Raw genomic sequence first — 26,389 nt, 5'->3', positions numbered from 1 at the left:
GTAAGTCCCACTTACCTTAGGACCTGTCAAAATTTATTTAGCCAACAAGTTCTATACTAGTGCTGTCCAATAGAAATATAACATGAGCCATTTCTGTGATTTCAAATTTTCAAATTTTCTAGTAACTACATTTTAGCGTAAAAGGAATAGGTGAGATTGACTTAATAACTTATTTAGCCTAATATATCCAAAATAATGTCATTTCAATGTAACCAACACAAAAATTATTGAGATAGTATATATGCTTTCTTATTTATCTTTGAAATCCAGTGGGTATTTTATACTTACAGCACATCTTAGTTTGGACTAGCTGTATTTCAAGTGTTTAATAGTCACATGTGGGTGGTAACTACCATATTGGACAGTGCAGCTCTATACTATTGTTGTTGGGTAATTTGTTAGGGTAAAAATTTAATAAAAAATTAGCATTTTATATGGAAATATTCCATCATATATATTACATATTACTTTGTAATTTAAATAAAGGAAATAAATTTAAGTAACTAAGATAAATTCGAATAACTAAAATTGATACATTTAAATTAGAAGTTATTTAAAGTATATTAAGCATTTTTTAAAAATTTACATTATGAAACATATAGCACATAGGCAAAGAAAAGGAGGAAAAGGATACCAGATCATAAAAGGAGCAAGTAATTTATCAAAATATGGCATAAGTACTTAATTTTCTATTTTTAAACCCAAACATTTAAAAATGACTTTAAAATTCTTTATAAATGAAAGAAGAATGTGAGTATATGTACACGTAGAAATTCTAGGGATCCTCACACAGTTGAGGTCACTGGTTCACCAGAATTCACAAGAGAAATCTGCTGTACATTTGAAATATAATGTGATGAGTGTTAACATTGAGATAAGTACTGGAAACTAAGGGAACACAAAGTACTGGACTGAGAGTGAGTAATGAATACTGTGTAAGGTGGAGTGAATGCCTCCTAGAAGAAGCTACATCTAAATGAAATTTTGTAATAGTGCTTGTAGGAGTAGCTTAGATGAAAAGGAGATGAGAAATGTATCTCAGGCCTAAGGAACAGAACCTTTTGTCTTTCAAGGAAGAGGAAAAAAAATACATCTGATTTTGTGAAATGGGGAGATGCTTCAAATGGAGAGGTGCTTCAATAACGTGAGAATTTGACGTAGGGTCTCCCTGAATAATGTTAAATATTTCACTAAATATGAAGTTAATAAAACCCAATAGAGAGCTAGAAATAAAGGAGGGTGTTATCAGTTTCTAACCAGGAAAACAGAAGTCACCCCTAATACATAAAACAGAGGGAATTTAATCCAGAGAGTTGATTATCGAGTATTAGAATTGTTAAGAAGCCAGACAGGGAACATGAGGCAACCCTAAGGTCAGCAACAGCAGGAAGTCCCACTTACCCTCAGGATTAGAGGACACAAGTGGGGTTTCCAGAGCCAAAATGTGAGAGTACCCAGCAGAAGCTCAAGTCACAAGAGGGGTTTCCTCACAGAAGGAAACTGTAGGCTGGAAACTGAGGGAGCAGCGGTTTGATGTGACCTGGACCCAGGGAGAAACTGTAGCTACTGCCAAGAAAAGAAGAATGTAGAGAGAAATACTCTGACTTCTTTCCTCTTGCTCTCCAAATTTCCTTCACAGAGGCAAAGCCTACTGACATTGCAGTTTGGAAAGGCAGCCTGCAGAGGCCTTCTCCCCCATACCCTCCCTACCCCCACAAAACAGAGAACAGAACAGAGCAAGAACAAGGAATGCATCCGATATAGCAAACAGGCTATGGACCAGTGTAGCATAATGGGAAACTATGAGGGATTTGTTTTTCAGTTTGTTCAACAAGTGTGTTAGTGCCTACTGTGTATTAGAAATTCTATTCCTATTGGGAATACAAAGATAAATAAGAAAGATCTCTATATTTTTATCAATAAAACATTTCAACACCTCTGTGTGAGCAATGTCACCTAATTAGGAAATACACTAATCAGATAAACTAATCAGATGGGCTATAAGAGGCTTGGAATTGGGAGAAAGGTCTGGGGGTCTCCTGACAGGCAAAGGGAACTAGGTTATCTGGTGAGACCTCTGACCTAAATATGGATGGAAATATAAACACAGACATTTGGAATATCTGCCCAAGTTTTGAATGGCTTCAGTCTTGGCCCCACTCTAACTAATGGAATTGGTAAGAATTATAAACCACTGAGGTCAGCATGGCTCAACAAGTTGCCCTCTGCTTTGGAGCCAAAGAGACCTAGGTATGAGCACCAGTCTTGCTCTTTAAAGGTTCCACAGTCTTGGGTAAGTCATTTAGCCTCAGTTTTCCAATCTTCCAAAGAGCAATAATAGTAATTCCTTTAAAGAGTTTTTGTAAAGATTATATGTGATCACATATTTAGTGTTTAGTTAAATGCTTGGGATGTAGTAGGTACTCAACAAAAAGAAGCTGTTCATATCTTAAAGTGAGTATATAAGGAAGAAATACAACTACACAATGTTAGTCATTAAAACACATTATGTTTACATATATTTACATAAATATATTTTGTGAACACACATAGATAATATAGAGTTCATTTCATAATACAATGTGTAATCATAACATTTTGATTATTCTTTTAGAAAAATTGAAAGGATTTATAATTTTCCAGGAATCATGAATATATTTCATTTAATGTATATCATATGAAATTTAATTATTCATTCTATAATCTTGATAATATGCTTACTTACCCATTGCTAAGGGATTTCAAATATTTCTGTATTCCAGATATCACTTACATAAATGTTGAATTAATACTCACAATATCCAGGACTTTATTATGTTTTATCTTTGTCACACATGTTGATAAAATCATAACCTTGGATAAATCGAACTATTTGTCACCCATAAGCCTGAATCCCTCCTGTTAAATTGGGCAAAAGAAAAATGCACATCCATGTTAGGTGGTCTTATGTTAACTTTTTAACCATAAACCTCAAGCGAGCCCTTAAAACTGGTAGGCAATTACTATGGCAATTACTATGCCTATCATTGCCAACTCAATCCCTCTCCCAGTCTCAGACAACTATTCAGATTTTTTCCTCTCCCTACAAACCCTCAACAATTCATCCACCATCCTTATTCTCAGAATAATGACCTTACTTCAAACTTTTCTGAGAAAATAAAATTAATCACAGGACAGCCTGCACAGAGCCTTTCACCACATCTACCACCCACCACCTTCTGCACCCACCACACCTCCCCACCCACCAGCACCTGCATTCATAAGCTCTGCCTCCTGCCTGATACTGGGATAAGCTTTCCAACCAAGAACACTCCAGAAATTCTCCTCTCTTCTTCCAACATAGTCATTTTTTCTCTCTCTACCTAATCATTGGCATTACTGTATATACATGCAGTTATTCCTTCCATCTTAAAACATAAAAATCAAAAGAAAATTATCTTTGCCCTACTTCCACTTTACCAAATCACCCATCTATTTGGTCATCTTTGTATCAAAACTCCTGGAAAAAGTTGTCTATATTCAACTTTTTTTTTCTCTTACCAGTAACTTAAACACACTCCAATCGTGGTTTTGTTCCCCTCACTCCAAAGAAACTTCTCTAGCCAAGGACATGAATGACCTTCACATTGCCACATATATTGTGCAATTCATGGTCCTCATCTTAACCTGTCAGCAGCATTTAGCGCAGCTGTCATTCCTTGATATGTTCTCTTAGCTTCTGGGACACACAGTCTCTCCATTCCTCTCTTTCCTCAGCGGCCCTTCTCAGGAAGGAAGCAAAAAAACCCTTCATCTATCCTTGACCTCTTAATGTTGGAGTATGCCAGGCTCAAATTAGTCCTTCCGTCTTCTCTATTTACACCCACTCACTTGGTAATCTCTTTCTAGGCTCATGTCGATGACAATGCCCAAATTTATATCTTATAATACCAGCCAATATATTTCTCCCAAAATTTAGATTCATCATTCTACTTAGAGATCTTAAAAACATCTCAAGCACAACATGCCTATATGGAACACCTCATCTTTGTTTAAAACTTACAACATTGACAGCCTCCCCATTTCAGTTGATAGCAAGTTTATCCTTCAAGTTGCTCAGGCCAGAATCTTCAGTCATTCTTGACTCTTTTCTTTCTCTCATGCTCAACATTCATCCATCAGAAAATTCTGTTGGCTCTACTTTCAACATATATCCAGAATCAGTTTTATATCCCATTACCTCCATTGCTACCACACTAGTCTGAATAAATATCATTTCTCACCTGGGTTGCTGCAATAGCATCTAATAGGTCTTCCTGTTTCTACCTTTCTTCCTCGACATTAGCGAAACACCAGCTGAAGGGATCCTTTTAGACCTAAATCAAATCATGTCACACGTCTACTCAAAATCCTGCAATTGGTCCCCTCTCACAGACAGCAAAAACCAAGGTCCTACATGATTTGACTCCTGTTTTATCTTTGACATCATATCCTAATATTTCTACCATTGTTCTTTTGCTCCAGCCACACTGTTTAAATAATAAATATCTGTTAAATCAATCCCAGTTTCCAAGGAGCTCATACTCTACTGGGAGAAACAGAGTTATATTAATGATTGCAAACAGAAGGTAGTTATTAAAGCTGTCCTCTATCTCCCATCCTAAATTGTCACAGGTGAGCTTTGAAGGTTGAAAATTTGCCAGGGATGGGAGCAATGTTGGAGACATAGGTAAGAAACAAAGATATTTCAGGCAGGACAAATACTGCATTTGCAAAGATCTGGAGAAATGAATCAGCAGAACGTTTAGAGAATTACAAGTACAGCATCAAAGAATAATATTTGAGATTAGGGGACCTGGATGCGGGAGGTAAAGAGAAATAGAGTTTACACTTTAGATAGGAGTCAGATCATGAAAGACTTTCCATTTGTTTGTTTCTTCACTTACAGCTTTCAAGCTGCTCTCAGAACAATTTATTAACCATATCTTTTTGATGCACCCCCTCAAAGGGGCTAAAGCAATACTTGGAAAGGATTCTGAATTCCCTGAGTTAAAGATACAAAAGAAAAACCTAGAATCACATTTAATTTGACAAGGTAAAGGAGTGGGTGTGCTACTATATCAAATTTAATTTGTACAAAATCATCATCTCTGGTAACATTATTTTTCCTGATCAACTGCGTTTAGACTACTTTAGTAAGGCTTGATCTCCCTGTCTACCTAAACACTGATTCACTTACAGCAAGCTTCAGGCTAACATTGGTCTTATTAATACCCAACAAATCCACAAGGTGTTAGTTGCACATGATTTTGTATAAAAGGTGAAGTGAGACTTGACTCCGTATACAGCTTTCCCAGGATAAGGCAGCTAACCAAAGGTGAGTCTTGGCATTTACAGTTAACAAGTGGTGACAGTTACTTTTGAAATTATAGGTTTTTCAGGATCTGGAGAACAAATCTAGACCTTTTTCAACTACTGTTGTGTAGATGATTTATGCGTGTCAACCCGGCTTCTTAAATATGGTTAATACACTGTAGTCACTGTAAGCAAGCAACTGAACTTTATATAGACCAATTCACCTGGCCTCTTGAAATAGTCTTATTTTAAACAAAGGTGAGCAAAAGCAAATGCTAAAACTGATGAACCAATTTTATAGTATAGAATTTCCTTTTCATTTTTTAAACAAAAATGGTCCTTAAAATGATAATGAAGGGACAAACATGATTATCACAATTACCATCCTCAGAATAATCACTTAAATACTCTGATCTTTAAATACTGCTCTGCTTAAATCACTATATTGGAGTTTTGATCTTAATATGGGTCTACTTGATAAAAAAAATGAAGGAGAAGGAGAATAAGAAGAAATGTTTGAGAAAGAAGTAAGGGAAGGGAAAAAAAATGCTGGAGCAAAATGTGACTGGGGAGGATGGGCAGATCAATTATTTTTGCTTTGGTCAACTTACATGATTATAATTTGGGGGGGTTTTTTGGTTTCTCATGAGCCTTAATTGTTTGCTTTATAGCCCAGGATGAAGTCAGTCCAGTTTTGCTTCCTTTTCTGCTGCTGGAGAGCAATCTGCTCCAAGAGCTGTGAGCTGACCAACATCACCATCACAGTGGAAAAGGAGGAATGTCGCTTCTGCATAAGCATCAATACCACATGGTGTGCTGGCTACTGCTACACCCGGGTAGGAAATCTGCTTTGCTGGAAGTGAGGGTGCTAAGGGTCTGTCCAAGGCAGGCTTCATTAATTCCTACTTTATGAATATTTTAACTTTCCCAAGTAATAGCCATGAGTCCCTTAGTCAATACTGTCTGTGTTATGATTGGGATTAAATACCATGATATCAGTTAGATGTTTGGGCTTGGATTTGATTAGGGTAAATCTAGCAAAATGTCAGATTTGATCTGATCAACTTGGTAATATGCCAACTCTGCACTTCAAAAAAAGTAGGGCTATGGTAGATTTTATATATAGAGAGATAAACATGTAAACATACACATACTAATAATAGACCTACCATATTCCCCAAAAGCCATTTTGTGTAACTGAAGCCATCTCTTTGCAACAGAGATAGTATCAAAATATATTTTTCCAAGCCACATGAAAACACAAATAGACATATTATAAAAATTGTTTTATTCACCCACCTGATTATAAATGGCAACAAGCAGCCTCAGAACACAATCCATACTTGCGGACTATTAGAACCAAAATGAATCAGCAAACCTACTCCCTTCTTCATGCCATTGAGAAAACCAAGGCACAGAAGCATAAAACCACTAGTTTGTTTTCACACAGTATCTTTTGCATTAATCCAAGTAAAGAGTTTCTACTTTATTTTCTTTACTTTTTTCTCCTATAACACCTGGTTATCTATGCAAAATTTCATTCTATAAACTGCAATTGAAAGTAACTTTTTAATGAAATATATTTTATTGGATGGTAAATGAGTTTGATCAACAGACCCGATAGCACGATATTGAAATAAGTTAAACAGCAATGCCAATTTCTTCCCTTGGTGCAAATAATTTTACTAGAAACTGTTGGAACAAACCCGTTCTGCCTGGATTAAAAGTTCTCATATGCAAACTGTGTATACTTTGAAACTGAGAGCCCTGCAGAACATATAGCATTTAAGGGTAGGAAATATCTACAAGACAGTGGAATATTTAAAATTTTCCATGTGACTTCATGGTCATGTTAAGCTAAGTATTGACATTTTCTCATGTGTTTTGGCTTTTTATAAACACACGGGGACAATGTATTTGGAAATATTTTCTGAGAAATTGAAATTCAGTGTTTTATGGTTCATGTTGTCATTAACATAGCTTTCGACTAAATACAAAAATCAACTTAAAATTTCTGCTATCGCTCTATTTCATCATTTTTCTATGTTGATATTTAAAGTTTCTCTATAGTTTGAGAAATATTTAAGATTTGATATAGATGTAAGGAGTAGGAAAAGGAATGACATATATTCTGTAAGATTTCCAGAACCAAGAAATGTGGTATAGCATATAGGACATTTATGAGATCATATTTCCTTGGTTAGGAATTCCTTAAGTGAGCTTTAATGGGTAAATGCTAGAGCAAGCAGTATTAAATTCCCATCTCATTCTGATTATGCTAAATAGAAACTTCCAGAATATTTTAGCCTAACTCTCCTGTTTTTAAACTCCACAGGATCTAGTGTACAAGGACCCAGCCAGGCCCAACATCCAGAAAACATGTACCTTCAAAGAGCTGGTGTATGAGACTGTGAAGTTGCCTGGCTGTGCTCACCAGGCAGACTCCCTATATACTTATCCAGTAGCCACTGAATGTCACTGTGGCAGGTGTGACAGTGACAGCACTGACTGCACTGTGAGAGGCTTGGGGCCCAGCTACTGCTCCTTCAGTGAAATGAAAGAATAAAGAGCAATGGACATTTCAGGTGACCTACCCTTGTCCTGAAGGACCAAGGTATCCAAGAAGTCTATGTGTATATATGTGCCCAGGCGGCTAACCACTGGGGCCCAGAGATCATTAGACCCCCGATCCCTGCTCTCTGGGCAGAGAAGGAACTCCAGGAATTAAGAATGCTGGGGCCAGGATCCTATCACCTCTCAACACTCCACCCTGTATACCTAGGTCTGGATTCCATAAATTTTAATCAGTCTTACTTAACTTACAGACATGTGGGTGCTTTCCTACCTGATAATCGTAGAAATCCTCTCAGGCAATCCGTTCCTCTTAGAGATAGAGTTACCTAGGCCCAGGGGAAGAAAATGAGATGGGAATGGGTCAGAGGACTAAATACAGCATTCTTCTTTTAGACTCTGGAGCCCTCAAGAGTAGAGCCAGCATCTTCATGATCGTAGTCTCAATGCCTGGCACCATGCCTGAAATTAATATTAAGAAAGTCAACAATGGCTTCCTTAAGGAAAGTAAAAATCAGAAAGGTAAAGGTAGGAAGCACCAAAAGAGGATGTTGGAGGCTGGCTGATGAGGCTGCCCTCAGCAATGCCAATCAGTCCATGGAAGTAGGGGTATTCGCTCCACCTCCCCTCTCCTGTGTCACAAGGAATACTGAGATAGGCTTCATTTTGCTGAATCACTCCGTGCATATGGGGATTACCAGAGCTCAGAATTTCTAAGCTATTACTACCAAGCCCTTTAGTTAAGGGCAAAAACAAGAAATGTTAATATGGGCTTATTTTCCCAGGCCCACATCTATTTCATCATTTAAACAAATTGAACAAATACTGTCAGGTTCCTGCAAAACTCCCTTTGGGAAGTAGAGAAAAAAAAAAAAAAAAAAACTATATCACCCTGCCCTCCAGGCTAGGATCCACTCCTTTAGAGAGAGGTGGATGTTAAAGTAGATTGAAAGCAATTTTGTCAACTTAGTAAGTCCATTTATCTTATCTACAAATACATTTGTGTAAAGAAATAGCTTTTTCATAAAGAATTAGTTGGGAGGTGGAGGACCTCCTGTTTTCTAGAATCTTCTGTATATCAGTCTTTTCTTTTGTCTCTCCATGTTCTCCCAAATCGGTTTCTTTCAAGAGGATAAATATTAAAACTATTTCATGAGTTGATTTCTTTTCAAGGTGTTACCTCTCTTAGTTATGTACTTGTTTCATACTCGTTTTGTTTAATTTATTTAAACCTTATTTTTTTTAAAAGATGCTAGCCCCAGAGTCATAGATTTAGATTTTTTTCATGTATAAGCAAATGACTAAAATATGAATTACATTTATAATATTAGTAGAAAGAATATTAAAAATAATTCCTAGTTATTCTATAATATTTACTTGTCCTCACCTTTGGAAATATTAAAATTAATTTGTTGCATTTCTAGAAGTGTTTCCTTATTTAAGTTTCCTGTAATTTTTTGAAGTCAGTATCTGATGGAATGGGGAGGAAAAAAGGCAAAGAGAGAATCACAGAGTGGGTGGGGACACTGGAAGTACTCTAGTTCATTTCTTGAATTTTTGAAATGGAACAACTGAAATCTAAGGAAATTAATTGACCCACCCAAGAACTCAAAGACCATTCATGGCAGAAACAGGATTAGAACCCTGGCCTCCTAGCTCTTGGCTAGCTCTCCTGTGACTACTCTGCCATACTAAGAAGTCATTTTGGCAAAGATTGAAGCAAAATTGTACATATCAGTAATCAAGCTATGCCCATTCAAATCTGGTACTGATTGTGGCTTATAGTTAAATTCTCCACAATATTTTGACACACTGAGATTAGGGCTATATTAACAAAGCTTAATAAGAGCTTTAAACTATAGCATAGTGTTTTCCTTCTCCCCGTACTTTTGGAAATCAAAATAATTGCCTTCCCGTTAGAGGTAGTACAAGGCAATGGCTCCAGAGTTAACTTGTCTTAATCACCTTGTCCAGATGTAGCATCTTAAACAAGTTACTTAAATTCTCTAGATCTCAGTTTCCTCAGCTGTAAAATGAGCATAATAATATTATTTACCTCAAAGGGTTGTATGGATGATTAAATGGGATAGCACATGTAAAGGACTTAGAACAGTCAGTGCCTGGCACATAGCAATTCCTCAGTAAATCCTAGCTGTTATGCCATGAAAGAGATAAGATGGTATCAAGATAGTAAGTCAGACTTAAGTAAAACAACATAGCTTAGGCTCTTCCTAGTAATATTAGGCAAGCTATTTAACCACTCTGAGCATCACTTTCCTCATTTTTAAAATGGAGTAAAAATGGTAACTATCTCACAGGGTTGCTGTGAAGATTTAAAAAGATAATGAATGCAAGGTGCTTTAGGAGTCCAACAGAAGAACTATAATCTTGATATAGAGAGACTTTTATAACTTAGCTTAGAAGGTCAAAGTCAAAATGCTAGGAAGAAGCAGCAGTTTCTGCTTGAGGCACCCCCATGCCAAACTGAAATACAATCCTTTCTGAAGCAGCAAGAAAGAAAATTTGTGAGCTCTCAAAGTGCTTGTGAAGACAAGGCCTATCCCCATGGGTCACCATTTTAGTTGAAGCCCATATTCTCTCTCCTTAGCACTACAGCAAAGGTTTTGCAACCTCTTAGCAGTCCTCACCTGGCTATAAGAATAATCCATCTAAACCACAACTTTGACCATGTCTAATAATGAATGAAATTCTCTGCATTTTCAGGATAAAATCTTAATATTCAGCTGACACATGAGGCCCATCATGGTCTGACCTGTGACTACCTCTCAACTTCCTATCTCTCTGTTCCCTCATTCCCAAGAGGCTGCTATACCTAGAGACTGGCTATTAGGGTTGAGGGATGAATTCAAGCCTCTCACCCCTGGAATGCTTTAACCAGAATACCATGTCTTTCCTCCCATAAGAGATCTGGCTGACTATGGTAGAATTCAGTAGTGCTGACTTACTGACCAGTTTAAGTAATAAAAAATGTGATGCCAGTGCATAAGAATCACAAACACTGAGTTCATGGTAGTAAGGAAGGATAAAGAGGAACAGAATTGGAGGAAAGTACTTAAGAAGCCTCAAACTACATTTATAATGTTTATATCTTAAAATAAATCTGAATCACAAATATGGTATAATGTTAACATATATAATTCTGGGGGAATGCTATACAGGTGTCCATTATGTTCTTTCATACATGTAAAGTGTTTGCTAGTTAACAAGTGACAAAGCATCTTTATATGCTTTGTACATTTAATCCTGATTTTATGCCTATTATAAGAAAGGCAAGATGGGCCCTGAGCCTAAAGTCACACAGCTTGTGTGCAAGGCTCAGTCATTAATATTCATTTAGGAATTGAGGCAGAGAATTCAGTATGTCCACCAAGATCTGTGCCTACTTCTTCCTGGCTGTAAAGCTGGACTCTATTTCCTAGCCTTCCCTACAATCGAGTTATATCCATGTTCCAGTCAATGGAATGTGAGCGGAAGTACTGTGAGATACTCCATATCTGGCCCATGAAATCCTCTCATAAGTGATCATCCATTCTCTTCCTATATCAGCTGAATGTCAATACCCAGGATAACCTTGAAAGCTTTGCATTGATGATAACAGAGCCACTGTCAGCCTGGATTCCTGAATGCCTGCATGGAGTAATGTGCCCCAACATCAACAACCCTTATAGCAGACTGGATAGACTTTAGATCAGTGAAGAAACTTTCTATTGGGCTAAGCTGTTGGCATTTGTGGGTTTATCAATTAGGAAAAAATGCATTATTTTACATTTTGAATAATATATAAATTGGTACTGGAAGTAGAGTGCTGCATTAATAAAAAAATAGCATATATAACACTAGCTTAGTTGTACAACAGTAATAATCAGAGTAAAACTTTCACCTGTAAAACATGAAGGCCAATCACATGCCTACAGAGCCTTTTGCTTTAAAGAAGGGATCAGCAATTGGGGCCTGCAGTCCAAATCTGGCCCATCAACATTTTTAAAAAATAAAGTTTATTAGTACATAGCCAATTATCTATGGCTATTTTTGTACTACAACAGAATTCAGTAATTGTGACAAAAGCTGTTTATGGTCCACAAAGTCTAAAATAATTTACAATCTAGACCTTTACATAAGAAGTTTGCCAACCTGTCCTATAAGGAAAAAGTTTGCAAAGAGTTCAAATGTTAATGGAATTGGCTTTTACTTTTTAGTTATTAAACCGATAGTTTGTTTGGAAATAGACATGAAAAGGAATGGAGAAAGTCTAGGAATTTGAAGACTTGAGGTTTATAAAAGCTTAATGCTTCTAGATCCCAAATAGTAAGAGATAAAATGGATTTGAGGAACAAAGTTCTGTAAGATTCAGTCCTGAGGTAAAGACAGATTTAAGGTGTGGTCTTCCCATCTAGGTCTTTATCTCAGATAGTATCCATAGCAGAACCATTAAGTTGTAAGGAATCAAAAAAATAAATAAATCCAGATTGATAATCATGCTAAGGAAAAGAACTTTAGATGTATTTATAGGCACCAGGAACAAAATGAAAGTATTTGAGGGAGCTGATTAGCAACAAAACCAAAAGACTGGACTAAAAATGCCTTTGATTATTTGAACAACCTTTGGGTCCCCAGACTTGGTGAGCAGGAAGTAGGCTACTAAACTTGTACAACCCCAAGGAGGGCAACTCTCCATAACTACTTTAAATGCTGCCATGAAAGATAATGGATAATAATAACCTTCAGGATGATGGAGGCAGGAGCTATGGAGAACAATGGACAAGGAAAAAAATGTTCCTCTAGAGAAAAGAATCAGCATCCAATTAAGGAATTTCCTCAAATGCCAAGTCAGCAGGATTTCATAAAGCTTGCCCAGTAGGATTTGATCATTGCTTAATCTACTGAGCTGTGTCTCCTAGTCTTCCCTTTTATGAATGGTAGTGTTATTGTGATTAATGTCATGGGGTGAAAGTGCCCCTACTTCATCACTGAATACTAGGTGGAGAGGGACAAGAAAGATAACTTGTCTTTTTAGTTCATGGATTGCTAGCACATGAGGAGCCACATCTGGAATGATGGTGAGAACTTTATCATCTGGAAATCAGGGCCTGGAACTGGACTCAGGGATGGATTAGATCTTTGGAGAGGCAAGGAGGTGGTCTGACACGAGGGAGAAAGATGAAACTCTATTTGTTCTTAGATATTTGGACTGTGATAGAAATCGTTATATGCTCCCCCAAACCCTTTTTTTTTATTCTTCTTGGGAACATAACTAGTCTACCTTTCCCAATCTCACCTGTAGAAAGGTTTTTGTGATTGAGTCCTGCCAATGGAAGGTTATTAGAAATGATGTGCCCTGGGTGCCTGGGTGGCTCAGTTGGTTGGGCGACTGCCTTCGGCTCAGGTCATGATCCTGGAGTCCCGCATCAGGCTCCCTGCTCGGCGTGGAGTCTGCTTCTCCCTCTGACCCTCCCCCCTCTCATGTACTCTCTCTCTCTCATTCTCACTCTCTCAAAATAAATAATAAACAAATCTTTAAAAAAAAAAAAAGAACCTTTAAAAAAAAAAAAGAAATGATGTGCCCTAATTCTAGGTCTGGCTCATAAATCCCTTCCATAAATGAATGAATAATACTCTCTTCCCCTCTTGCCTGGCTGAGTGTTTTGGGTTTTTTGTTTATTTGTTTGTTTGTTTTGCTTAAAGCAATCTTAGAAGTCATGTATAGAAAACAGCAGAACATTCATCAGCCTATATCTCTGAATGACCAGAGGACCCACGTACCCCCACATAACTGCTCCCTCTGAGAGGATTTAACATCATCAAGAAATAAACTTCTCTTGTGTTAAGCCCCTGAGAGTTGAGGGTTTACAACAGGTAATGCTACTTTAACTAATCCAGAGACCCACAGTGCTCAGGGAACTCAAATATAATGTTTCATACAAATCCACATGAACCAAGTACAAAATTAGTTATCTATTATTGATCACATATACACCCTAGATTACTAGCTTCTGGTCAAAAAAGGAAAATAAATTTGTCAATTAGTATTTTAACTTTCAGCCTGGATGTGTGTGTGTGCATGCAATTTCCCTAAATGAAACTACTTTCATCTTTCAGTCTGAAAGTAGATTCAGGGAATGATACTGGAGAGCCCTGATGACCAGTAAAAATACCCCCACAAATAGGCAAGCTAGTGCCTCCTGCCTGTTTCCTTGGTAAAGTCTCTTTCCTTGAGGCAGTATGATCATAGAGATATTAAGTGGGGAATCCAAGATTCAGAAAGTTCTCATAACTTCCATGCCTGTGTACTATCTACTATGCTCCACTGTTTCTCTACAGGTTTCATTGTGAGGGTATTTTGAGAGTCCGTGTAGAGGTAGTTGAGTAGACCTTAAAATTTGACCCTCAGGTCACTGATTAGTTTTTAGTGAAGTCAGCAACCCATATCACACTAGGATAAGATGCTGCCTTTCATATGGAATTATTTCAAAGCCTCAACTCACCTGGGAAAACAGAGGGTAACCCTGAGGGAGAGGTAATATTAGTTAGACCAAATGCTAGAGTTTAAGACGAGGCAGAGTGGTAAAGTACAGAGGAACTAGGCAAAAAATTGTAATTGTGTAATTATTAAGCAATAAATCCTCAAAGGTTCCCACATGTGGAATATATTTATTTCTATCTTAATATAATTTTTCAAAATCTAGACTAAGATAGTCTACTCCTTTAGCAGTTTTTTCTCAAGCTCCAATACAGATCCTGGAAAGATCGCCACATAACATCAATAATAACAAAACAATCTGAGCCACTTTGAAGTAATATACGTAATGATCATATTTAAAGTCCATATGTAGAATACGGCCTGTTGGCCCATGTGAAGACATGGATCTATAAACAGTCAACTCAGATTAAATAATGAAAATAATAAATATCCATTTAGAACCAAATAAATAATAGCAGACGTTCCATTAAGGCCATCAGTTGACCTTAAAATAAGCATAAAAACAAAAGTCCATCGTACAGCCGCTCAGATCGAGGTGAGCACTGAAGATGTGGCTGTGATGAGTGTGCAGTGAAATCAGTGCCCAGTTCACCACACTCCTCCTGACAGAGCTTTTTTGGTGGCAAAGGACAGACACCCATCACATTTCTTTACAAGAAAGGAAGATTTTACTGTAAGAATGCTCATGGAATTAGAACTAAAACTAGAATACCTAAAGGCACCAAGGCAACATTCTTGTTCCGGGGCCCCCAGAGCTCATTTCTAGCATCTTTTTCTCTCGGCACAGCAGCTCCAATATCCTTATTATGGATGTGGCTGTTAATTTTCAGCACAGCACCCACCATCCATCAGAACTTCTCTTTGGGTCTCTTAGCTTAAATTTCCAAGAGAGAAGATCTGATTGACTCAAATGTTATCATCTCTGCTTGGATACAGCTCTTCACACAGGTCATGATGAAGATCGTTAGGTACCCCAACAGTAGGCTTCTGAGTTCCCTAAAAGCAGGCTGCCCGTGAAAGCAAAATATAACTTTCATCCCTTCATTGGCCTCCCACAAGCAAATAGCCTGATGTTGTTTTCTTGAGCAAGGGTGAGGTAAAAAGGCAGTTTAATTTAGAAAGGGAAGTTGAACATGGCAGGCAGATTGATTGCTGTATCTCAAACAAATATTTCTGAAGTCAGACCCAACAATTATAAGGGCCTTGAAAAGCTCTCTAAGTGGTTGTTCTGCCTTTGAAAAAAAAAAAAAGTGATTCATCCTTTTCAAGATAGGCATATTGATCTGATTTCAGTCCCCTTTCCATACACTGGCCCCAATGTATAAATATTATATGCTACTGTCATCAGTACACTGAACAAGCAGGATTCATTGAGTGTGATCCTAAAAGCAATTTTATTTGTTCTCCCACTGTCCCTTTGAAACTGCTCAGAGGCAGCTGTCCTTCCCCTGCCACTTCATGAAAATTATCAGGTTACATGGCATCACTGGTCATTCTTGGGTAATAAAATCTTCATTATCACTGCACAGACACAATAATAACCCCAAGCCTCCAGTCCCAGCTAACTACAAAAACTTCAAACAGGAGCTGATATTGAACTTTTTCCATCCTTGCTGGAGTAGGTAGTTGATTCTTAACTGTCTCTCTCCATATGGGATTTCTATTCCCTGCCTGCAGTTTGCTGGCACCTCTGGATGGGAATACAGAGTAGGGAAAAGAAGGACAAAAAAGATGATTGCCTGCTCTTAGGACCTGACAACTGTTTGAAGCTGAATCTCTCTGAGCATGTGTCTGTGTTCTCCAGAAGTGTCTCTGCTGGGACTCTCTAACTGCAGTTCCCTGACATGGGCAGTGCATCACCATAGGCAGGCTTCTCCTGAGTCCCTCAGCTTCTTCATTCAACATTATATCTCTAGCATCTGGCAAAAACCCTCTGGAGCAGGATCCTTTATTAAACAGACATTCCTAAAATGGTCTTCCCAGTCAGACCCCAGAATTCTTAAGTCATTGGCCCAATATTGGAGAGGAGAGAAGTTGCTTTCCAGATCCTGCTCTCTACTTTGAAACCACAGGAAGCTTTAGGCAGTTTCTTAACTTTTAGCTTTCTCAGGCATGAGTCCCATTATCAGTCACAGTGCCTACTAACTCTAGAGAATGTATATCAAGCTGTCTGAATGGTCACATTGAAGCCTCCTACCCTTGAACTGGAAATGAGGAGAGGGTACCTGTACACTTTGCAATTGAGTATATAGAGAAGGAATTTCATATAAGCTCCTCCCAAGTATACATCTTCATAAAATCCTCTCATTTCCAACCATCTACATTAGTTAATTCCCTAATGAGAATGAGGTTCTCTAAAAAGTTTTGTCTGTCTGCTCTGAAATTCCTAGTGAATGGTCTATCTCAGGGTTCATTTTAATATCTGAAACCTATTACATCTCAGTGTCTTGAAACTTTCATTCTAACATCCTATTATACAGCCTGCCTAATACATTGTAATGAATCAAGTGATCAAAAAGAAATATTATGCTCATGGGTTTTATTTTTCCCTATCTTCAGTCTGATGCAGGAACCTTCCCCTAGCTGTACATTTTCCTTCAAATCATTCTTGAGTAATCTATTCTTGATACCCAAAGAAATGCAGTGGGGAGTGCTAGTACATGACACGCTCAGGAAACGGAAATGGAAATGATCTCTAGATAGACACAGGCACTGAGATAACTACATCTCTACTCAAATGTAATTTTATCATCTCCTAAATTCCATTTTCCCCACCAGTTCACTTAATATGCACCTGCAGGATGCTGGCCCAAAATTTAATTTTCCTCTGGGTAAAATTCTCATCCAGCCTTGAACACGTTTTATGTCCTTCTTCATTTTCCTAAATAAAAATTGTGACAAAGACAAATGGGCAGAGGCTGCAAGGAGACACACGGGCCAATGAGAGAAAAAAGGAAGACAGAAACAAAGCAGTTTCAGGAATTGACTTAGTTCAGGCTGCCATAACCAAATACCACAGACCAGACGGCTGAAACAACAGAAATTCTGGAGGCTAGAAATCCTGTATCAAGGTGCTGGCCAATTCAGTTCCTAGTGAAAGCATTCTTTCTGGATTATAGAAAGCCACCTTCTCACTGCCTCACATGGTGGGGGAAAAGGGAAGAAAGGAGGAAAGGAGGAAGGGAAAAAGAGAGAAGGGGGCAAGAGGGAAGAGGGAGGAGGGGAGGAGACAGGAGAGAGGAAGAGAGCATTTTTGTGCCTCTTCTGTTTTTTAAGTATTATACTCAAATAGCATGTTTGACACACAATCTTAGAGTAGTTTTAGGTGTACAACATAGAGATTCTATAAGGAATTTATACTTTATGTTATGTTCACAAGTGTCAGAGAAATTACTGTGTTATCTTCTAGGATTTTTATGCTTTCAGGTCTCACATTAGGTCTTTATTTCGAGCTTAATTTTGTGTATAGTGTTAGAAAGTGGTCCAGTTTCATTCTTTTTTACACATAGCTGTTCAGTTTTCCCAGTACCATTTATTGAAGAGACTATCTTTTCCCCATTGTATATTCTTGCCTCCTTTGTCAGAGATTAAGCGACCATATACATGTGGGTTTATTTCTGGGCTCTCTATTCTGCTCTATTGATCCATGTATCTATTTTTTTTTGTGCCAGTACCATACTATTTTGATTACTACAGCATTGTAATATAACTTGAAATCTGGAATTACAGCTTTGTTTTTCTTTCTCAAGATTGCTTTGTCTATTTAGGGTTTTTTGTGGTTCCATGCAAATTTTAGTACTATTTGTTCTAGTTCTGTGAAAAATGCTGTTGGTATTTTTTTTTTTTTAGATTTTTTTTATTTATGATTGAGAGAGATAGAAACAGACACCGAGAGAGCACAAGCATGAGGAGAAGCAGAGGGAGGGAGAGAAGCAGACTCCCGCTGAGCTGGGAGCCCAACATGGGGCTCAATCCCAGGACCTGGAGATCATGACCTGAGCCAAAGACAGACGCTTAACCATCTGAGCCACCTAGATGCCCCGCTATTGGTATTTTGACAGGGATTGCAATGAATCTGTAGGTTGCTTTGAGTAATACATCCACATTAACAATATTAATTCTTCTAACCCATGAGCATGGAATATCCTTCCATTTGTTTGTGTCATCTCCAATTTCTTTCATTAATGTTTCATAGTTTTCAGAGTACAGGTCTTTCACCTCTTCGGTTAAGTTTATTCCTAGGTATTTTATTCGTTTTGGTGCAACTGTAAATGGAACTGTTTCCTCAATTTTTCTGATACTTCATTATTAATGTTTAGAAATGCTACCGATTTCTGTGTATTAATTTTGTATCCTGCACTTTTACTCAATTCATTTATTATTTCTAGTTTTCTAAAGGAATCTTTAAGATGTTCTATGTATAATATGTCATCTGCAAATAACGAAAGTTTAACTCTTCTTTACCAATAAGGATGCCTCTTATTTCTTTTTCCTGTGTGACTGCTCTGGCTAGGACTATGTTGAATAAAAGTGGTAAGAGTGGACATCCTTGTCTTGTTTCTGATCTTAGGAGAAAAGTTTTCAGTTTTTTATTACTGAGTATGATGTCAGCTGTGGGCTTTTCACATATGGCCTTTGTTATGTTGAGGTATGTTCCCTGTAAACCCATTTTGTTGAGGATTTTTATCATGAATGGATGTTGTACTTTATCAAATGCTTTTTCTGCATCTATTGAGGTGATCATATGATTTTTATCCTTCATTTTGTTGATGTGGTATATTGCATTGATTGATTTGCAAATATTGAACCATCCTTGTTTCCCCAGAATAAATCCCACTTGATCGTGGTGAATGATCTTTTTAATGTATTGTTGTAGGTTATTTGCTATTATTTTGTTGAGGATTTCTGCACCTATGTTTATCAAGGATATTGGCCTATAGATTTTTTGTGGTGTCTTTGGTTATGGTATCAGGCCTCATAGAATGTATCTGGACGCTTTCTCCCTTCTTCTATTTTTTGGAATAGTTTGAGGAGAATAGGCATTAACTCTTCTTTAAATGTTTAGCAGAATTCACCTGTGAATCTATCTGGTCCTGAACTTTTATTTTTTGGTAGTTTTTTGATTGCCAATTTAATTTTGTTAGTGGTAATCAGTCTGTTCAATCTTCCATTCTTGATTCAGTTTTGGAAGATTGTATGTTTGTAGGCATTTATCCATTTCTTCTGGGTTGTCCAATTTGTTGGCATATAATTTTTCATAGTATTTTCTTATAATCCTTTGCATTTCTATGGTGTCATTTGTTACTTCTCCCTTATTTCTGATTCTATTTGGGTCCTTTCTCTTTTTTTCTTGATGAGTCTGGCTAAAGCTTTATCAATTTTATCTTTTCAAACAACCAGCTCTTGGTTTAATTGATACAGATAGGTAGATAGATATAGATGTTGATACAGACTTAGATATCTATACAGTCTCTGTGTAATTTATTTATGCTCTGAGCTTTTTATTTCCTTCCTTTTACTCACCTTGGGCTTTTTTCTTTTTCTAGTTCTTTTAGGCATAAGGTTAGATTGTTTATTTGAGCTCTTCCTTGTTTCTTGAGATAGATCTGTATTGCTATATATTTCTCTCTTAGAACTGCTTTTGCTGAATCCCCAAAATTTGGGGCCATTGTTTATATTTGCGCTTGTCTCCATGTATTTTTTTTTTCTTCTGCGATTGCTTCACTGACCCATTGGTCAATGTTGTTTAGCCTCCATGTGCTTGTGTTTATTCCAGTTTTTTTCTTGTCATTTATTTCTAGCTTCATGACGTTGTGGTCAGAAAAGATGCATGGTATGATTTCAATCATCTTAAATTTATTGAGGCTTTTTTTGTGGCCTAACATATGACCTATTCTGGATAATGTTCCATGCACACTTGAAAAGAATATGTATTCTGTTGGTTTTGGATGGAATGTTCTGTATATATCTGTTAAGTCCATCTGGTCCAATGGGTCATTCAAAGATACTATTTCCTCATTGATGTAAATGGGGTGTTAAAGCCCCCTATTGTTATATTGCCATCAATTGATCTCTTTATGTCAGTTAATATTTGCTTTATGCATTTAGGTGCTCCAGTGTTGGGTGCACAGATATCTACAATTGTTATAGCCTCATGCTGAATGGAAACCTTTATCATTACGTAATCTCCTTCTTTGTCTCTTGTTACAGTCTTTGTTTTAAAGTCTATTTTGTCTGATATAAATATTGCTACCCTGGCTTTTTTTTTTTTCTTCCATCTGCATAGTAAATGTTTTTCCATCCCTTCACCTCAGTCTGTATACATCTTTAGGTCTCTTATAGGCAGCATATAGATGGGTCTTAATTTTTTTATCCATTCTGCCACTCTATGTCTTGATTGGAACATTCAGACCATTTACATACAAAGTAATTATTGATGGGTATGTACATATTGCCATGTTGTCATTTGTTTTCTGGTTGTTTCTGTAGTTCTTCTCTATTCCTCTCTTTTTCTCTTGCTGTCTTTGTGACTGATAAACTTCTGTAGTGTTATGTTTGGCTTTCTCTCTCTTTATTTTTTGTGTACCTGTTATAGGTTTGAAGTTTGCACTTGCCATGAGATTCATATATAACATCATAAGTAATTAGCAGTCTATATTAATTTCATGGTCATTTAAGTTCAAACACATTCTATTAAAAGGGGGGGATCTTTCTCCTCTCTCCATGTTTTATGTATTTTCTGAGTGTTCTTATGCAAACACTAATCCTATCACTATCAGATCTGGGCCCAGACCTTATGACTTCATTTAATCTTAATTAGCCACATAAAGGCTCTATCTCCAAATATAGTCACGCTGGGGCTTGGGGTTCAACATATGAATTTTGGGGAGACACATCAGTCCATAATATTCCATATCTGGCGCACCAAAATTCCTGTCCTTCTAACGGATTCATTCCATCCCAGTAGCCCTCAAAGTGTTAACTCATTCTAGCATCAATTCTAAAGACTGAAGTCCAAAATCTCATCCAAATATCATCTAAGTCAAATATGGGTGAGACTCAAGGTATGATTCACCTTGAGTCAAAATTTCTCTTCAGTTGTGAACCTGTGAAACTAGTTATGTACCTCCAAAATAAGATGGTAGGAAAGGCAGAAGACAGGCATTCCCATTCCAGAAAGGAGAAATAGGAAAGAAAGAAGGAGTGACAAGGGCCAGACAAGTCCAAAACCTAGCAAGATAAATTCCATTAGATTTTAAGTCTTGCGAATAATCCCCTTTGGCTCTACATCTTGCCTTCCAGGCCACTGGGGTGGCAGCACCACCCCCATAGCTCTGCAGTGAGGCCCCATCCCTCAGGCTCTTTGCCCCCCCGGTCTTTGCAAGGGCACTTGCTCACATGGCTCTCTGTAGAGGCTCTGTCCTCTGAAACCAAGGAGAAGAAAACAGCCTTGCCCTCTAGGTCCATGGTGGAAGTGGCAGCCCTGATGATCTCTGAGTAGCCTTCTGAATCATTCTTCCCCTTCCTTGAAGAATAGCCCATGTTCACACCCAAAGAGTTCTGTGCTCTGGTCCTGCAGAATCCAAGAAGTCTGACAGTCTTAATTCATTCCATCCACTTTCTCTGCCAGATTATTTCAAACTGGCACTCTCTTTGATGATATAATCCCATCTCTATCTCTGGTTCCTGCTAAGAGGGCTGATTAAATCCATGAGTTATATCCAGAATCTCTTTATTAAATGCTTGTTCAGCCACACTCTTGGTGTTCTCTTGAGAATAAGCTTTCTCATTTTTTGCAATATGAATAGGCTGAGAATTTTCCAGTTCTTTTTTGCTTCATAATTCTTTCTTCAATTCATCTCTCTCTTCTAGCATTTTACCATAAGCATTAAGGAGAACCCAAGCTGCACCGTCAATACTTTGCTTATAAATCTCTTCTGCTAAATATTCAGTTACATAGTTTGCAGGTTCTACCTTTCACAAAACATACAACACAATTCAGCTAAGTTCTTTGTCACATTACAACAAGGATCGCCTTTCCTTCAGTTTCCAACAAACTGTTCCTCAATTCCATCTAAGACCTCACCAAAATGCCTTTATGTCCATTACCAACACTCTATTCATGATTATTTACATATTCTCTAATGAAATGGAAGCCGTCTCTCCAGTATTCTTTTCTTTCTGAGCTCTCACCAGAATCACCTTTAACATCCATAATTCTACCAACAGTCATTTCATGGCAATTTGGCTTTTTTTTTAGCATGTACCTCAAAACTCCTTCAGCCTCTACATATCACCTCATTCCAAAGTCATTTCCACACTTTTAGTTATTTTTTGAAGCAGCACCCCACTTCTCAGTTCCAAATTCTCTTAGTCACTCAGGCTGCCATAACACAAAACCACAGAGTGGGTAGCTCAACCAAAAGAAGTTTATTTTCTCCCAGTTCTGAAAACTAGAAGTCCCAGATCAAGGTACTAACCAATTCAGTTCCTGGCAAGAACTCTCTTCCTGGCTTGTTGATGGCCATCTTCTTGTTGCATTCCCACGTGGCAGGCAGGGAGAGAGGGAGAGACAGAAAAAGAGAAAGAATGAGAGCTCTCACATCTCTTCTTATAAGGCCACTAATCCTATTGATCAGGGCTCCACCCTTGTGACCTAACTTAATTACCCATTTCCAAATACAGTCACATTGAGGGTTGGGACTTCGACATATGAAGGGGTGGGGGGGGGCGGGGAGACACAAACATTCAGTCCCAAACAAAAATGATTATATCACCAGCCAATTTAACATTATTTTGTCCCATGCTGTGAAAAGACTAGCAGCCTCTACCACTGGAATGGCTAAATATAAAGACTACACAGTGTTGAATTTCTTTTAGTGAATCATAGGCCATATCAGAACCCTTTAGGTTTATAAAACCTGCTGTGGTAGGCAAAACGTCCGTGCCTTAAACATTGGAACCTGTGAATATATTACCTTACATAGCAAAAGGGACTTTACAGATGTGATTAAGAATCTTGAGATGGGGTGATTATCCTAGATTAGAGGGAGGCAGAAGAGGAGAGTCATGGAGAAATGTGACCACGGAAGGTCATAATGATGCAATGCGAAGACTTGACCTGCCATTGTTGGCTTTGGAGATGGAAGAAGGAGGCCATGAACTAAGGAATATGGGTGGCCTCAAGAAGCTGGAAAAAGCAAATAAATAAATTCTTCTAGAACTAAAGCTTCAAGAAAAGCACACAGCCCAGCTTATACCCTGAATTTAGCCCAGTGAGACCTTTGTTGGACTTGTAATCTACACAACTGTAAAATAATAAATATGTGTTATTTTAAGCCACATTTGTGATTATTTGTTATGACAGCAATAAAAAACTAATATAGCTGTCAAAAGCTCTCATCCATCTCCCCCAAAAACGGGTCTAGATCTTCCAGTCAAGATACATAGCCCAAATCTGTTTTACATGGAATGTGCCTCCAGCTACACCCTGACTGGACTGGCTAGACTCAAGATGCATGGGACTTGAATCAGGACAGTTTATGGGCTGTCTACACAATTCCATAATAGCTTATAAAGCAAATAGGCTGGTGGAGGTAAAGACTAAAGTCAGGATGATTTTAGTAGATAATTTAATGTCTTTTCTGATGCTAAGTCCTCTAGACTATAAGCACTCCTTCAGGATAGAAACTACTTCTTGTTTGCAACTCTGTCTTCGGAGCCTAGAACTTCAGTGCTTGACTTATGGTAGGCATTCAAGAATTATTTGTTGAATATTAAATAAAGTAACTATCACAGACTCTGACTGAAATTTGAGAAGAAAAGATAAGCCTTAAGATACTTTATGATTTTTTACTCTCAATTTTATTGTAAATAAACCTATTATATTTGTCAGGGATTCTGGGGTTTTTTTCAGTGTATAAGAATTAGAAACTCAAGCAAATGAGGGAGTTTATAATATGATTAAGAAGGGCCAGCATGGTGCCAACATCAAGTAGTCCTAAAACCAAGGTAATCCTCACACTAGGGTCCCTGGGATCCTCTCTGTTGTCTGAAAAATGATTCCGTTACTAAAATTGAAAATTAAAAATACAGGTCATTAAACCAAAGAGTCCTGATGATTTCTTTCTGTTCTGATAGCTTATTGTTTCATAAGAGAATGTCACTTGCTTACCCAGAGAAAAACAGCATTAAGATGTATTTCCACTTAGATATCTGAAAGATCTCTCAAAGAAACACTAACAAAACAGAATTTATCATATCCACTTTTAGAGACATTCATTTCTCACACCTAAAGTCAGCAGATACGACAATTATTTTTTAAGATGTATCATTAAAATATAAACTTGAATATTCTATGGGTGAAATTACCCTTTTCCTCCCTCTCCCATAGGGTTTAGCAACAACAGAAACTGTGATAAATATAATATGATATTCTGTCTTCTAACATCCTATAATGTAACCAGGTACTGAGCTAGCAATATAGATAAGATGGATTTATTTTCTGAACCAAAAATTGGTCCGAAATACATCACTCTAGCTATCGCTTTCAATATCAATATGACTATTTATTGCTAGCTCCATCATTAGAGCAGAAATCACATATCCTTGCAAATATTAAGAGAGTTCATCTTGCTGAAGAATTACTGTATTTTTTCAATTATGAGATCCAGTTTGTTGAATCTCATTTATACACTGTAGTGACAGAATTGTGGATTATGTTGATGGCTTGTGCAATAGCACGGTAGAAGATTTAAAATTAGGACTGGTCACAACCTCTGAAATATAAGATCATCTAATCAAAAGAAAAAGTGGAAGGAACACAGGAGAAAGCAGATAAATTATGAGACTTCATTCTGATCCATAAGCTGCTTATATATAATGGCAAGTAAGATAACACTAAACCAGAGGAAAAAACAAACTATAAAACAAAATACAACCAAAGTGCGAGGTTGCATAGTACAGAAATGAAAGCTACAGAAGAAAAGAGAAATACCTGTCCACTTCAGATATTTTACATTAACTTCTACTTGAATTTTGAGTGATTGTATACATTTTCTCTTTTCACAGTCATTCATCTCAGCTCAGTAAGTGGGATCTTTGTTCAGTAAAAACCTAGCTCCTAGTCCCCTTTCCAAATGACAGTCCATGAGAATAAACCTTTTATCCTACCCACTTGGAACAGAGCCACCTTCACAATGACTTCAGCAGAACCAAAAATTAAATCTTTTAAAGGAAATATATTTGTGAAAGAAATGTGGTAACTGGAATACGCAGCCACTGATCAAGTATTATACAATAGCTGCCAGGGTAAAGTACCATTTTGGCCCATTTAAAAATAAGAAAAGTTTAAAGTTCTCTGAAGCATGACAGACAAATAAATGACTGAAATTGTTATTGGGAAGGTAATTATATGTTAACACTATAGAATGTGTAAGGTAAGGCCAGAAAACCAAACCAGTATATCTTAAGTTTAGCAGGGATCAAGTCAAGTGAATTGAACAATGTTAAAACAAGCTACATGGCTAATCTACTTTTAGTTGAAAACTGTGTTTTTAAAAACCAAGCTCTTATGCTCTACTTTCAAAATCTCTAGGTCTTTCCCTCTTAATTCCTGCAGCTGACTTTTAAATAAATATTTCAGCTATTTCAGAATGTAAAATTTTATCAAGATCACTTTCTCATATTAACAGTTTACTCTTATGATCTTTGTTTACAGGATCTGTAAGTAACCTAAAAATCTGCTCAAGTTGAAGGTCTATAACCAACATACAGAAATCCTGAAAGAAATGTAGGACAAGCAATGTTGCAATGATGGCGGCAACCTTTAAAATTTTCCAAAATGACACAAAAGTATCCATTTAATAATCAATAAGAAAGATTGCTATTCAATATGAAAACAATTACAAATGGGCATTTAAACCCATAGTTATTTGGTCTAGAAATAACTCAAAGTTCACAATTGTAGACATTCCCCCTAAAAAT

General features: G+C 37.3%; 1 protein-coding gene across 1 annotated transcript; it reads left to right on the top strand.

The window, feature by feature from the left end:
• Nucleotides 1-6,011: 6,011 nt before the first annotated feature.
• On the top strand, nucleotides 6,012-7,900 carry LOC114220014 (follitropin subunit beta). Its single transcript, XM_028117718.1, has 2 exons — nucleotides 6,012-6,170; nucleotides 7,670-7,900. The coding sequence occupies exons 1-2, from the start codon at nucleotides 6,012-6,014 to the stop codon at nucleotides 7,898-7,900; spliced, it is 390 nt and encodes a 129-aa protein (XP_027973519.1).
• The last annotated feature ends 18,489 nt before the right edge of the window (nucleotides 7,901-26,389 follow it).

This window comes from Eumetopias jubatus, unplaced genomic scaffold (genome assembly GCF_037043125.1).
Source record: "Eumetopias jubatus isolate StellerSeaLion01/CBP00866 unplaced genomic scaffold, mEumJub1_p1.0 scaffold_13, whole genome shotgun sequence".
Classification (NCBI taxonomy): Eukaryota; Metazoa; Chordata; class Mammalia; order Carnivora; family Otariidae; genus Eumetopias; species Eumetopias jubatus.
This window is presented reverse-complemented; position numbering and strand designations above follow the sequence as displayed.

What these genes read in the sequence shown, in the direction of transcription:
- LOC114220014 (XM_028117718.1), top strand. Translation starts at nt 6,012, where the DNA reads ATGAAGTCAGTCCAGTTTTGCTTCCTTTTCTGCTGCTGGAGAGCAATC. An exon ending in CTGGCTACTGCTACACCCGG is followed by an intron (nt 6,171 to 7,669) that starts GTAGGAAATCTG and finishes TAAACTCCACAG; the next exon opens with GATCTAGTGTACAAGGACCC.